This window comes from Heterodontus francisci, chromosome 2, assembly GCF_036365525.1.
Source record: "Heterodontus francisci isolate sHetFra1 chromosome 2, sHetFra1.hap1, whole genome shotgun sequence".
NCBI classification, from domain to species: domain Eukaryota; kingdom Metazoa; phylum Chordata; class Chondrichthyes; order Heterodontiformes; family Heterodontidae; genus Heterodontus; species Heterodontus francisci.
The window spans coordinates 115,250,240-115,263,248 of NC_090372.1; the positions used below are offsets into that span (position 1 = coordinate 115,250,240).

A 13,009-nucleotide genomic window follows, 5' to 3' on the forward strand; every position below is an offset into this window, starting at 1 on the left:
TGTTGCCTGGCAGAGGAACAGCACAGTTGCTACTTCCATGGTTTAGGGCTGAACAAATGGACATGCAGGTGAATGAAGTTTCTCTGAGGGCTGGCCAGTCTGGAAACCCAGAACCCAGCCTATAGTGGGCTGCATGGCAACAATTTGTGCCAGTTGTTGTGAATCTGGCACACTATCAGCATGATCTGTAAAAACTCCCACAAAATTCCTGTCTGCTTAGGGAGTGAGGTCTCTATGTTGAGCAATCTCCCAACTTGCTTTGACTAAAAGCCTGCCACAAGGCCAAATCAGCAGTTCGCTTGTAGGCCCCTTCAGATATGCAATCCCATGAACAGGCATCGTCTGATCATGCGGGATGCTGTAGTCAATTCTCAGGAGTTATGTTTGACATTCACAGCATTTTATATGATTTGAGCTGCACGTTTGGTTTAATGAGGCTCTTTTCATTCAATGAGAAGAGGTGAGGGTGATGTAATTGCCAGCACTTTTTACCACGCACGTGAGTGTGTTGTCACTGGGTGGCCCGGCACATCTGCAGAAGGATGACAACACAGGTCGACCAAAATCTAGAAGTACCCATACTCTCTAATGAATCTGTCAAACTAAACAATTGGGAGAGAGCTGTCATGACGGATGGGACATTGTGTGTTGGTCATGGACTGTTACCAGTTTTATTGTTTAGGAAATGGGTTTTTGGTGATGATCACCTTTTACATTACTAAGCGAATAGTGACAGAGCACTAACTTCTGGATTTTGTCTGCTCCAATGACGTTGCATTCACTGGGGCTTCCGAGCAATCAGCTCACTGTCATTCACGCTCATGAGTGGGATCCAAGCCTAACTGGGAGGGTAGGCGAGAGAGGCAGAGGTAGAATGTAATCTTGGTCTAAGGAGGTTGTTGGGGGAGGGGAAGAGAGCGTGATCTTGGTCGGGGGTGATTGGGTGAACATGAGCATGATGTGCAGTGGAAGGGGAGACCATGATCTTGCTATTGCAGTGGAGTGTTGAATGGGGAAAACGTGATCTCAGCCTGAGTGGAGGAGGAAAACGTGAACTCGTTCTGAGTGGATGGAGAGAACGTGATCGTGGTCTGGGTGGAGGAGGAGAACGTGATCTCGGTTTGGGTGGAGGAGGAGAACGTGATCCCGGTCTGGGTGGAGGGGAGAATGTGATCGTGGTCTGGGTGGAGGAGGGGAACGTGAACTCGCTCTGTGTGGAGGAGGAGGGGAACATGAACTCGGTATGGGTGGAGGGGGGGAACGTGAACTCGGTCTGGGTGGAGGGGGAGGACGTGAACTCGGTCTGGGTGGATGGAGAGAACGTGATCATGGTCTGGGTGGAGGAGGAGAACGTGATCGTGGTCTGGGTGGAGGGGGAGAACGTGATCGTGGTCTGGGTGGAGGGGGAGAACGTGAACTCGATCTGGGTGGAGGAGGAGAACGTGAACTCGGTCTGGGTGGAGGAGGAGGACGCGATCGTGGTCTGGGTGGAGGGGAAGAACGTGAACTCGGTCTGGGTGGAGGAGGAGGATGCGATCGTGGTCTGGGTGGAGGAGGAGGACGCGATTGCAGTCTGGGTGGAGGAGGAGGACGCGATCCTGGTCTGGGTGGAGGAGGAGGACGCGATCGCGGTCTGGGTGGAGGGCGTGAACGCGATATCTCCCCATCTTGATCACATGTTTGCTCTCATCCAATCCCTTAGACATGATCACTTTCTCCCCATGCTGTCTGGGCTCCTTCTTTCACCCTCATTCTCCCCCACCCCCTCCTCACCACTGCCATGTGCTCTTTACCCCACACCACCCCCACCATGTTCGCTTTTCACTCCTTACTCTTTTTATCCACCCATCACCCCGAACGCTCTCCTTTCCATGCCCCATACTCTCTTTCCTTGTCCCCACCACACCCCCCCATCCCTCTGACCGTGCTGTCTTCCACTGCCTCATGCTTCTCTATGCTTTGCTGTCTCTGGGCTCTGCTGCATTTAGTCCTCGTGCTCTGTTCTCCTGCTCTCCTCATTGTGGCTACAACCATCCTCTACATTTCAGGCTCAGCTCTCGGGCCATGCTTTTGGTAAATTAGAGTGAGTTGTCCCACCCGAATACATGTGCGTAGCAAGTTCGTTGTTCATAGACAATAGTGAAAGCTGTGCAAATGAGAAGTTCTCATTTCCTGTTCATATTTACTCCCTTGAAGAGAAGAAGGCAAATGGTGTCACGAAAACCAAGCAAAATGTTATGGATGCTAGAAATCTAAAATAAAAATAAAAATGCTGAAAATACTCAGTAGGTCAGGCAGCGTCAGTGGAGTAAGTCCATTTCTCTGACCTGCTGAGTATTTCTGTCATTATCTGTTTTTATGTGTCTGCCACCGATGGCTTGCTGGAGCCAGGACATCTCCAGAATAAATGTCATGTACTTAGATCTGAGGGTGACGAGGGCACAGAATGAGCTCTGGGTGGGGGACTTCAATGTCCCTTACCAAGGATGTTCGGTCGCACCATTACTGACTGAGCTGGCTGAGTCCTGAAGGACATATCTGCAAATCACCCAGTTGCTTCCTGGTCTAATCCGATCATGCTTCTGTATTAAAGCACGAATTGACTACGCAAAGCCTCAATGAGCTGTGACGTGGTTGTAAGGTCCAGAAACTCCTTTGTATAACTTTATCTGCCATGAACGACAGTTGTGCATCCAGAGGCTGATTTTTCCACGTTTTTAGTTCATATTTTCCAACCTTTTAACACCATGTAACAACTGGTAGATGGAACTGCGTGAAGTTAGAACCACCCTTGTTACAGGAGTTTAAGATGAAGCTAATAGGGCTAAGAATTCCAAGACACTTCATTATTGAGGATGCATAAAATAATGAGAAAAGTATTAGAGCAATTAAGTCCTCTGCTGTTTTATCTCTGCTGAGTATATTTAGTTCTCATAACAAATTCAAGTAGTAGATTTAGCCTGAACTTTTTTGAATTTAATTTTACCTGAACAATTCTTTAAATTTATTATAGCAACAACTTACATTTATGTAGCACCTTTAACAGAGTAAAACTTCCCAAAGGCGCTTCGCAGGAGCATAATTAGACAAAAATTGACACTGAACCAAAGAAGGAGATCATTTGAATGAGTGACTAAAAGCTTAGTCGGAGGTAGGTATTAAGGTGAATCTTAAAAGGAGGACAGAGGTGAAAAGGTGGAGACGTTTATTTAGAGAGGGAAGATGGCTAGAAACATGGCCACCAACAGTTGGGCGAAAGAAATCAGGATGCACAAGAGGCTGGAATTGGAGGAGTGCAGGGATCTTGGAGGGTTGTTGGTTGGAGTAGGTTAGAGAGATAAGGAGGGTCGACCCTGCAAAGTCAAAAATTTGGAGAGCTGTCTGACAGACTAGTCATGCCAACAGCCTGACATAGTTATACTCACCGAATCATACCTTACAGCCAATGTCCCAGACACAACCATTACAATTCCTGTATATGTCCTGTCCCACCAGCAAGACATACTCACCAGCAAGACATGCTCACCAGATGTGGCTGCACAGTGATACATAGTCAGAAGGTTGTTGTCCTGGGAGTCCTCAACATTGACTCCGGATCCCATGAGGTCACATGGCATCAGGTCCGAAGTGGGCAATGAAATCTCCTGCTGATTACCACCTACCGCCCTCCCTCAGCTGATGAATCAGTACTCTTCCATGTTGAACAGCACTTGGAAGAAGCTCTGAGGGTGGCAAGGGCACATAATGTACTCTGGGTGGGGTCTTCAGTGTTCATCACCAAGGATGGCTCGGTAGCACCACTACTGACCGAGCTGGCTGAGTCCTGAAGGACATATCTGCTAGACTGGGGTCTGTGGCAGGTGGCAAGGGAACCAACAAGAGGGAAGAACTAACTAGACCTTGTCTTCACCAATCTACCTGTTTCAGATGCAACCATCCATGACAGTATTGGTAGGAGTGACCACTGCACAATCCTTCTGTAAACCAAGTCCTGTCTTCACACTGAGGATACCCTCCATCAGGTTGTGTGGCACTACCACCGTGCTAAATGGGATAGATTCAGAACATAGTTCAAAACTGGGCATCCATGAGGTGCTGTGGACCATCAGCAGCAGCAGAGTTGTATTCAACCACAATCTGTCAGCCAGCATAACCCTCACTCTACCATTACCATCATACCAAGGGATCAAACCTGGTTCAAAGAGCAGTGCAGGACAGCATGCCAGGAGCAGCATCAGGCATACCTAAAAATGAGGTGTTAACTTGGTGAAGCTACAAACAGCAGAAGCAGCATACAATAGACCGGGCTAAGCGATCCCGCAACCAACAGATTAGATCAAAGCTCTGCGGTCCTGCCACATCCAGTCATGAATGGTGGTGAACAATTGAACAACTAACTGGAGGAGGAGGCTCCAAAAATATCTCCATCGTTGCAGAAGAAAAGGCTGAAGCACTTGCAACCATCTTCATCCAGAAGTGCCGAGTTGATGATCCATCTCAGCCTCCTCCTGAAGTCCCCAACATCACAGATGCCAGTCTTCAACCAATCTGATTCACTCCACATGGTGTCAAGAAATGGCCGAAGGCACTGGATACTGCAAAGGCTAGAAGTCCTGACAACATCCCGGCAATAGTACTGAATGCTAGTGTTTTAGAACTAGCCATGCTCCTAGCCTAGCTGTTCCAGTACAGCTACAGCACTGGCATCCACTGACAATGTGGAAAATTGCCTGTCCACAAAAAGCAGGACAATCCAATCTGGCCAATTAACGCCCCATCAGTCTATTCTTGATCATCAGTAAATTGATGGAAGGTGTTGTTGACAGTGCTATCAAGCAACACTTACACAGCAATAACCTGCTCACTGAGATTTTGTTCTGCCAGGATCACTTGACCATTACAGCCTTGGTCCAAACATGGACAAAAGAGCTGAACTTGAGGTGAGGTGACATTGGGTGCCTTTGATATCCAGGCAAAATTTGACTGAATATGGTATCAAGCCAAATTGAAGTCAATGGGAATCAAGGGGAATACTCTCCACTTGTTGGAGTCATACCTAGCACAAAGGAAGATTGTTGTGGTTGTTGGAGGCCAATCACCTCAGCCCATGGACATCACTGCAAAAGTTCCTCAGGGTAGTGTCCTAGACCCAACCATCTTCAACTGCTTCATCAATGACCTTCCCTAAATCATAAGGTCAGTATTGGGGATGTTCGCTGATGATTGTACAATGTTCAGTACAATTCGCAACTCCTCAGATAATGAAGCAGCCCGTGTCCATATTCAGAAAGATCCGGGACAACATTCAAGCTTGGGCTGATAAGTGGCAAGTAACATTCGCAACACACAGGTGCCAGGCAATGACCCATCTCCAACCAGAGAGAATCTAACCATCTCCCCTTAACATTCAACAGCATTACTATCATTGAATCCTCCACTATCAAAATCTTTGGGGTTATTATTGACCAGAAACTGAACTGGAGCAGCCACAAAATACTGTGGCTACAAGAGGAGGTCAGAGACTGGGAATTCTGCAGCAGGTAACCCACCTCCTGACTCCCCAAAGCCTGTCCACTATCTGCAAGGCACAAGTAAGGAGTGCGATGGAAGATCTCCACTTGCCTGGATGAGTGTGATGAAATAATTTCCACTTGACTTGAGGAGTGTGGCTCCAACAACACTCAGGAAGCTTGACATCATCCAGGACAAAGCAGCCCGCTTGATTGGCACCCCATATACTACCTTAAACATTCACTACCTCCACCAACGACGCACAGTGGCAGCAGTGTGTGCTCTATACCAGATACACTGCAGCAACTCACCATGTCTCCTTCGTCAGCACCTTCCAAACCCACGACCTCTTCCACCTAGAAGGACAAGGGCAGCAGACGTATTGGAACACCAGCACCTGCAAGTTCTCCTCAAAGCCACACACTATCCTGACTTGGAAATATATTGTTATTCCTTCACTGTCGCTGTATCAAAATCCTGGGACTCCCTCTAATAGCACTGTGGGTGTACCCGCACCAGATGGACTGCAGCGGTCCACAAAGGCAGCTCACCATCATCTTCTCAAGTGCAATTAGGGATGGGCAACAAATGCTGGCCTTGCTTGCGACGCCCACATCCCATGAAACAAATTTTTTAAAAAACCATGTCAGGATTTGAATACAAAGATGGGAATTTTAAAATTTGAGGCATTGGTGGATTGAAGCCAATGTAAGTTAGTGAGCACAAATAAATAGGACTTGGTGCCAGTTAGGATACAGGCACCAGAGTTTTGGTTGAACTTAATGGAAGGTAGATGATGGCAGGCTGACCAGAAGAGCACTGGATAGTCAAGTATGGAAATAACAAAAGCATGTATGAGATTTTCAGGAGCAGATAGGCTGAGGCAGGGATAGAGACAGCTGATGTTACAGCACTGGAAGTACGCGGTTTTGCTGATGGAGAGGATATGGGTTTAGTAGCTCGGATCAGTGTCAGATAGGATGCCAATGTTGCGAACAATCTAGTTCAGCCTACAACAGTAGCCAAGGAAAGTAATGTAATTGGTGGCTATGGAACGGAGTTTGTGAAGGGAGCATAAGACAATGTCTTTGGTCTTTCCAATGTTCAAATGGAGAATATTTCAGCTCATTCAGGACTGGATGTCCGACAAGTAGGCTGACAACACAGAAGTGGAGGAGGAGTTGAGAGCAGTGGTTATGAGGTAAAGCTGATGCCAATGTAGATATGGAACCTGACATCATGTCTTCGGGTAATGTTGCCAAGGGCAGAATGTAGGTGAGAAATAGGAGGAAGTCAAGAATAGGTCATTGGGGGACTCCAGAGGTGACGATGTTGGGACAGGATTTACAGGAGATTCTCGAGCTACGACTGGGTAGGTAAGAGTGGAGCCAGGCGATGACAATCCCACTCAGCTGGACAACAGAAGAAAAGCAGTGGAGGATGATGGTGTGGTCAACTATGTCAGAGGCTGCAGATCCCTCATGATGGGTGAGGAGGGATTGTTCACCATGGTCATAGTCTCAGAAGATGTAATTTTTGACGTTGATTGATCAGGGCTGCTTCAGTGCTGTGGCAAGGTTGAAACCTGATGGAAGAGATTTAAACAAGGAGTCACAGGAAAAATGGGCACAGACTTGGGAAGCAACAAAATGTTCAAGGACTTGGAGAGGAAAGTGAGTTTTGAGAGAGGCAGTAATTTACAAGGTCGGGGTTGAGGGGGTCAGGGGTGTTTATTTTTGAGGAGGGTTTTATGGCACTTTTAAATGGGAGAGGGACAGCACCTGAGGAGGGGGAAACCATTTTCGATCTCAGCCAGCGTGAGGACAATGAAGGGAAGTTGGGTGGTCAGCAGATTAGTGGGAACAGGGTCAAGAGAGTAGAAGGTAGATCTCGTAGATGAGATAGAAACATAGAAAATAGGAGCAGGAGTAGGCCATTTGGCCCTTCGAGCCTGCTCTGCCATTCATTATGATCATAGCTGATCATCCAACTCAGTAACCTGTTCCCGCTTTCTCCCCATATCCTTTGATCCCTTTAGACCCAAGAGCTATATCTAACTCCTTGAAAACATACAATGTTTTGGCCTCAACTGCTTTCTGTGGTAGCGAATTCCACAGGCTCACCACTCTCTGGGTGAAGAAATTTCTCATCTCAGTCCTGAAAGGTTTATCCCGTATCCTTAGACTATGACCCCTGGTTCTGAACTCTCCCACCATCGGGAACATCCTTCCTGCATCTACCCTGTCAAATCCTGTTAGAATTTTATAGATTTCTGTGAGACCCCCCCACCCCCCCCACTCACTGTTCTGAACTCCAGCAAATATAATCCTAACTGACTCAATCTCTCCTCATACGTCAGTCCCGCCATCCCAGGAATTAATCTGGTAAACCTTCGCTGCACTCCCTCTATAGCAAGAACATCCTTCCTCAGATAAGGAGACCAAAACTGCACACGATATTCCAGTTGTGGCCTCACCAAGGCCCTGTATAATTGCAGCAAGACATCCCTGCTCCTGTACTCGAATCCTCTCACTATGAAGGCCAACATACCATTTGCCTTTTTTACCGCCTGTTGCACCTACATGCTTACCTTCAGAGACTGGTGTACGAGAACACCCAGGTCTCGCTGCATATTCCCCTCTCTCAGTTTATAGTCATTCAGATAACAATCTGCCTTCCTGTTTTTGCTAGCAAAGTGGATAACCTCACATTTATCCACATTATACTGCATCTGCCATGCGTTAGCTCACTCACTCAACTTGTCTAAATCACCCTGAAGTCTCTCTGCATCCTCCTGACAACTCACCCTCCCACCCAGTTTTGTGTCACCTGCAAATTTGGAGATATTACATTTAGTTTCCTCATCTAAATCATTAATGTATATTGTGAATAGCTAGGGTCCTAGCACTTATCCCTGCAGTGCCCCACTCGTCACTGCCTGCCATTCGGAAAAAGACCCATTTATCCCTATTCTTTGTTTCCTGTCAGCCAACCAATTTTCTATCCATCGCAATACACTACCCCCAATCCCATGCGCTTTAAACTCACACGCTGATCTCTTATGTGGGACTTTGTGAGATGAGCTCAGAGAGGGTATGAGGGGAGATGGAAGCAAAAGTAGAGAAAGGTGCAAGTTCAGAGCTAGGGCAAAGTGGTCAATCAAGCAGTTTGCTAATGAGGTTTGGATGCTGCTCCCAGCAAGGGATACTGCTCATTTTGCTGTGCTCACCCCGCAACCCCCTCCCCCCACCCCGCACCATGTGTTGTAAGTCTGTGGGAGATCAACGAATAAGACCTTACAAAAAGTCAAATTAATTGCATGCTGTGAAGTTGTTTAAAACATAGTGTAATATATATACTGGCGAATGATGATAAAATGTGTGCAACAGATGGGGAGCTTTTGTATGGAATATTTTTAATTAAAATGCGTACAAAGGGAAGATTAGATTTCCATATTTCAGGAGTTTCTCTGCATAGTGTCTTTTTGTACGTTGAAGTTAAAGGGGGCATTGTTTGAAAAAATATTAACATTTTATTTGTAAACAACATCCAACATAAGGAAGTATTGCTTTGCTCTAGCCATAGTCCCAAAGGACCATAGGCACCTCTCCCCTTTAGAGAGAGACAGTTGGTGATGTATAGCTTGAGGGTCACCACTCCTCAAGCGTGGTGCAAGGCGAAGAGGCAGGCCTTTATGAACCACCACAGCTGGTACTGGGATTGAAGCTGCGCTGTTGGCGACTTTCTGCATTTCACACTAGCCATCTAGACAATTGAGCTAACCGACCCACCACCACCACCACCCGCCCCCCAACATAAAGTAAATTATGTTGAATATATGGTTTGAGTGTGAATTCGAGAAACTAAAATGCTTTTCTAATGAACATGGCTTCCCTCCCCATCTCCAACGTGATCATTTTTTTCATGAAGCTATTGCCTTTTTAAGTAGAATCTGAACATTACCTATTAATGTACCATTTTGTAATGTTCTTCTAATTTAGTAGCAGATTTCTGATCAATGAAATATGATCTCGTCACTGGATCATTAACATTCGTGTGTTGGTGGTGAATGTTCAGTGATGTGTGTTGAAGGAAGCCCCTCTGTATTTTGCTTTAATGATCTGTTTCCTAAAGTTGGTCCTTAAGCAGCAATTTCAATATTCCTATTACTACTGAAACCATGATTCATTGGTGCATAGCCTAGTTAAATGCAAATTGGATTCTAAATGTACATTGACTATAATGCTACAACTCCTCACTGTTGGGTAACCACAAAAAGAATAAAAATATTGATCAAACCCCCGCACTTGCACCCCCCCCCCCCCCCCGCACCTTTCAGTTGCTTAAAGCCTGTTACATTTGTAATCTTTGCCAGTTCTGATGAAAGGTCACAGACCTGAAATATTAACTCTGTTTGTCTCCACAGATGCTGCCTGACCTGCTGTGTATTTCCAACACTTTCCATTCTTTTATAATAAAAATGCTGATCTTTCAAATGCTCCCATAGCTATCTTGATTTCAATTAGTCTGTTGTGCTTGGATGAAGTACATACAACTCAAACCATATGTTGCTATTTGTTTTGCGTTTCTAGTGCAAAATACAAGTTCTATTCTTAAGGTCTTTTTCAGAGTTCCATTAAAGGATCGTTTTATGGCTGTTCCATTTATCATGTAAACAATTTGCTGAACATAGTGGCCCAAAGATTGCTGTCAAAATAACGGAAAGGCTGATAGCATCACTGCTTTTTAGTGCAAATGCCACAGCAACTTCAAGCAGGGCCAGATGCATAATTAAACATAGAAATCGAGAAGTTTCTGTTAGAGATGTGCTGCTCCACTGAAAGATTTGCGAAAACAGCCTCTCGCTGCTTAGCTTCTCATTCGAATGCATTGAGCAGTATGAAGTTCTGTATTTGCACAGTAGATACGAAGAAAACTTACCACAGAAAGTCAAATCATTTCACGTCTAAGTTCCCCTTAATGCCATAAATGTTAGCTACTGCGGCTGATTCCTTCAGGTTTCAATTTTGTTAGTTTTTTTTTAATGTTTTTTATTTCCCTTTGTAGTTTTTCCTCTTTTGCTTAGTCCAATTTTTCTTACCCTCTCTTTATTTCTCCTTCTGTACCCAATTTGACATTGAATTCATGATTTAACTTACACTTTCACAACCCTTCAACTTGATTGGTTAAGGAGAAACACAATTGCTTGTCCTGTTTGTTCAGATGCCAGATTCCCTTGAGAGCATCGTGCAGTTTCCATTTCACACATACAGCAACTTGCCATGCAAAATATCATGGAGATTAAATGGGCAAGCATAAGTCTAATTAATGGCAGGTGCTGTTTGTTGACAGGTTACAGCAATTTATGGACCAGTTTATATTCCAGTCACATCATTGTGACAGACATAGCATGATATAGGGTAGGGTAATAAGAGCCTGCCCATGAAATGGTCTATCGGCTTTACAAGAAAACCGAACAAGACCAAACACGTTTTGTAAAAAGGTAACCGGAAGATCGCGATTAGTATACAGTTTGGAGAATGCCTTAAATAAAAGCAAACTACTGCGGATGCTGGAAATCTGAAATATAAACAAGAAATGCTGGAACCACTCAGCAGGTCTGGCAGCATCTGTGAAAAGAGAAGCAGAGTTTAACTCTGCTTCTCTTTTCACAGATGCTGCTAGACCTGCTGAGTGGTTCCAGCATTTCTTGTTTTTATTGGAGAATGCCTCATTCAATACAATTTGCACAGGTTTTCCCCAGAAGTTAGATTTGTGGTAAATGCTTGGCAAACTTACGTGTTAGGAGATGGCACAAAAAGTAGTCATAACAGAAAGACAAAACTTAACAGCAATACTTACAGAATAACAAAGTCTCCAGGCAGTAGATAAAAGAATCTAGAAATTGACAAAAAATATATAATTGCCAACTTTCTGCCAGTGCAGAAGATGAAATGCTGATAGTCCTTACTGTTGGTAGATGAGGAACATTATATTTAACAAAAAGTCATCCTAATTTTTAAATATTTAAAAGCTAAATCCAAATTTTAATTAGATCTGCTATTTTAAGCCAGTGTTTTATGTTAAGACTGTGCACAGTACTAAAATCCTTTCCTGTTCTGTAATTTAGTATTTAAGTGCAGAATTTGGAATATAATGTTTTAAATTTGCATTAAGCATAAAATATTCTTCAAAGGATATTTCCTGGTTGGAAGCTGATGATTTTACTTTTTGGTTTTTCCCCCACAGTTTGGGGTACATCACAAAATAGGAGTTGTAAAGTTTCCAGTTAACTAAGTTATGTGGTTCAGTTCGTCTAGCTAGTAAGTAGGTAAGTCATAAAACTGAGTTCAGTCCCCAATCTGTGCCAAATTAGCCAACCTATTCTGGGGCAGCATTCAGGGCCATACACCCCTGGATTAGAGAGGGAATATCAGTCAGGTTTCTGTCCTTGATTACTACTCAAGAACTCCAATGGGAAGTGCACTTGTGTGGCTGTCTGCTGAGGACAATGCAAGATGCTCCATGGTTATATAGCTTGACAACACTTCCTGTGAAATTTCACACATGAATACAGCTTGACAGGTGCCTTCCATAACTCAGCAAGCAGAAAAGTCTTCACGAGAGAAAAATAGAAGTGAGGGAAAAAAACTTAGTCTATATGCTAACTTTTTTCTATTTCTTCTCTAGGAGAATATGGAGCTGGTTCACAACAAATCAAAACCCGTGGCTGTCACTAGCATGGCTTTCCCAACAGGAGATGTCAACAATTTTGTTGTAGGAAGTGAAGAGGGTATGATTTATACTGCATGTCGGCATGGCAGGTAATGTTCATAACTATTTAGAGTTTTATATTCAGTACAGTTCAATGCAGTGGGGTTGGTGAAAATTAATATATTCATTAAGAACAAGTTTTAAATATGTATTGTGTAACAACAATTTTTGATAAAGTTTAACAAACCTGCCACTCAATAACTTCACTTTTTTTTAAACTAATCCTTTTGACACTAGATATTTGACTTACAAATAGATTTTGTTACCTAATAATTATAACAGCAATATGCTGGAATATCAATGGTTCGTATTAACTAAGTAAATAATAACTATTACTTAAATTTATATACTGGGCTGGATTTTGCTGTCAGCCACAAAGCAATGGCACTTGCCATGAACAACAACATATATTTATATAACACCTTTAACATTATAAAATGTTCCAAGGCATGTCACAGGAGTGATATAAAGCAAAATTAGACACTGAGCCACATACGGCAATGTTTGGGCAGATGGCCAAAAGCTTGGTCAAAGAGGTAGGTTTTAAGAAGCTTCTTAAAGGAAGAAAGAGATAGAGAGTCTGTTTAAGAACTAAAGGGGTCTCTGTGCCTTTAAGATTGAGAGCAGTATTTATATTCTCTGGGAACAGTGTGTGAGTTGCAAGCCTGTTTCTTAAGCAGCAGCAAGAGAGAGAGGTCACATACCACATTGTATCAGTTTGACT

General features: G+C 44.1%; 1 protein-coding gene across 4 annotated transcripts in view; it reads left to right on the forward strand.

Moving 5' to 3' along the window:
- dync1i1a (dynein cytoplasmic 1 intermediate chain 1a) overlaps nucleotides 1-13,009 on the forward strand; it is a 533,829-nt gene that overhangs the window by 460,112 nt on the left and 60,708 nt on the right. For all 4 annotated transcript variants that reach the window (XM_068009827.1, XM_068009839.1, XM_068009830.1 and 1 more), the window contains exon 13: nucleotides 12,202-12,335. In XM_068009827.1, the coding sequence (XP_067865928.1) occupies nucleotides 12,202-12,335 (134 nt within the window). The remainder of the gene's footprint in view (nucleotides 1-12,201; nucleotides 12,336-13,009) is intronic.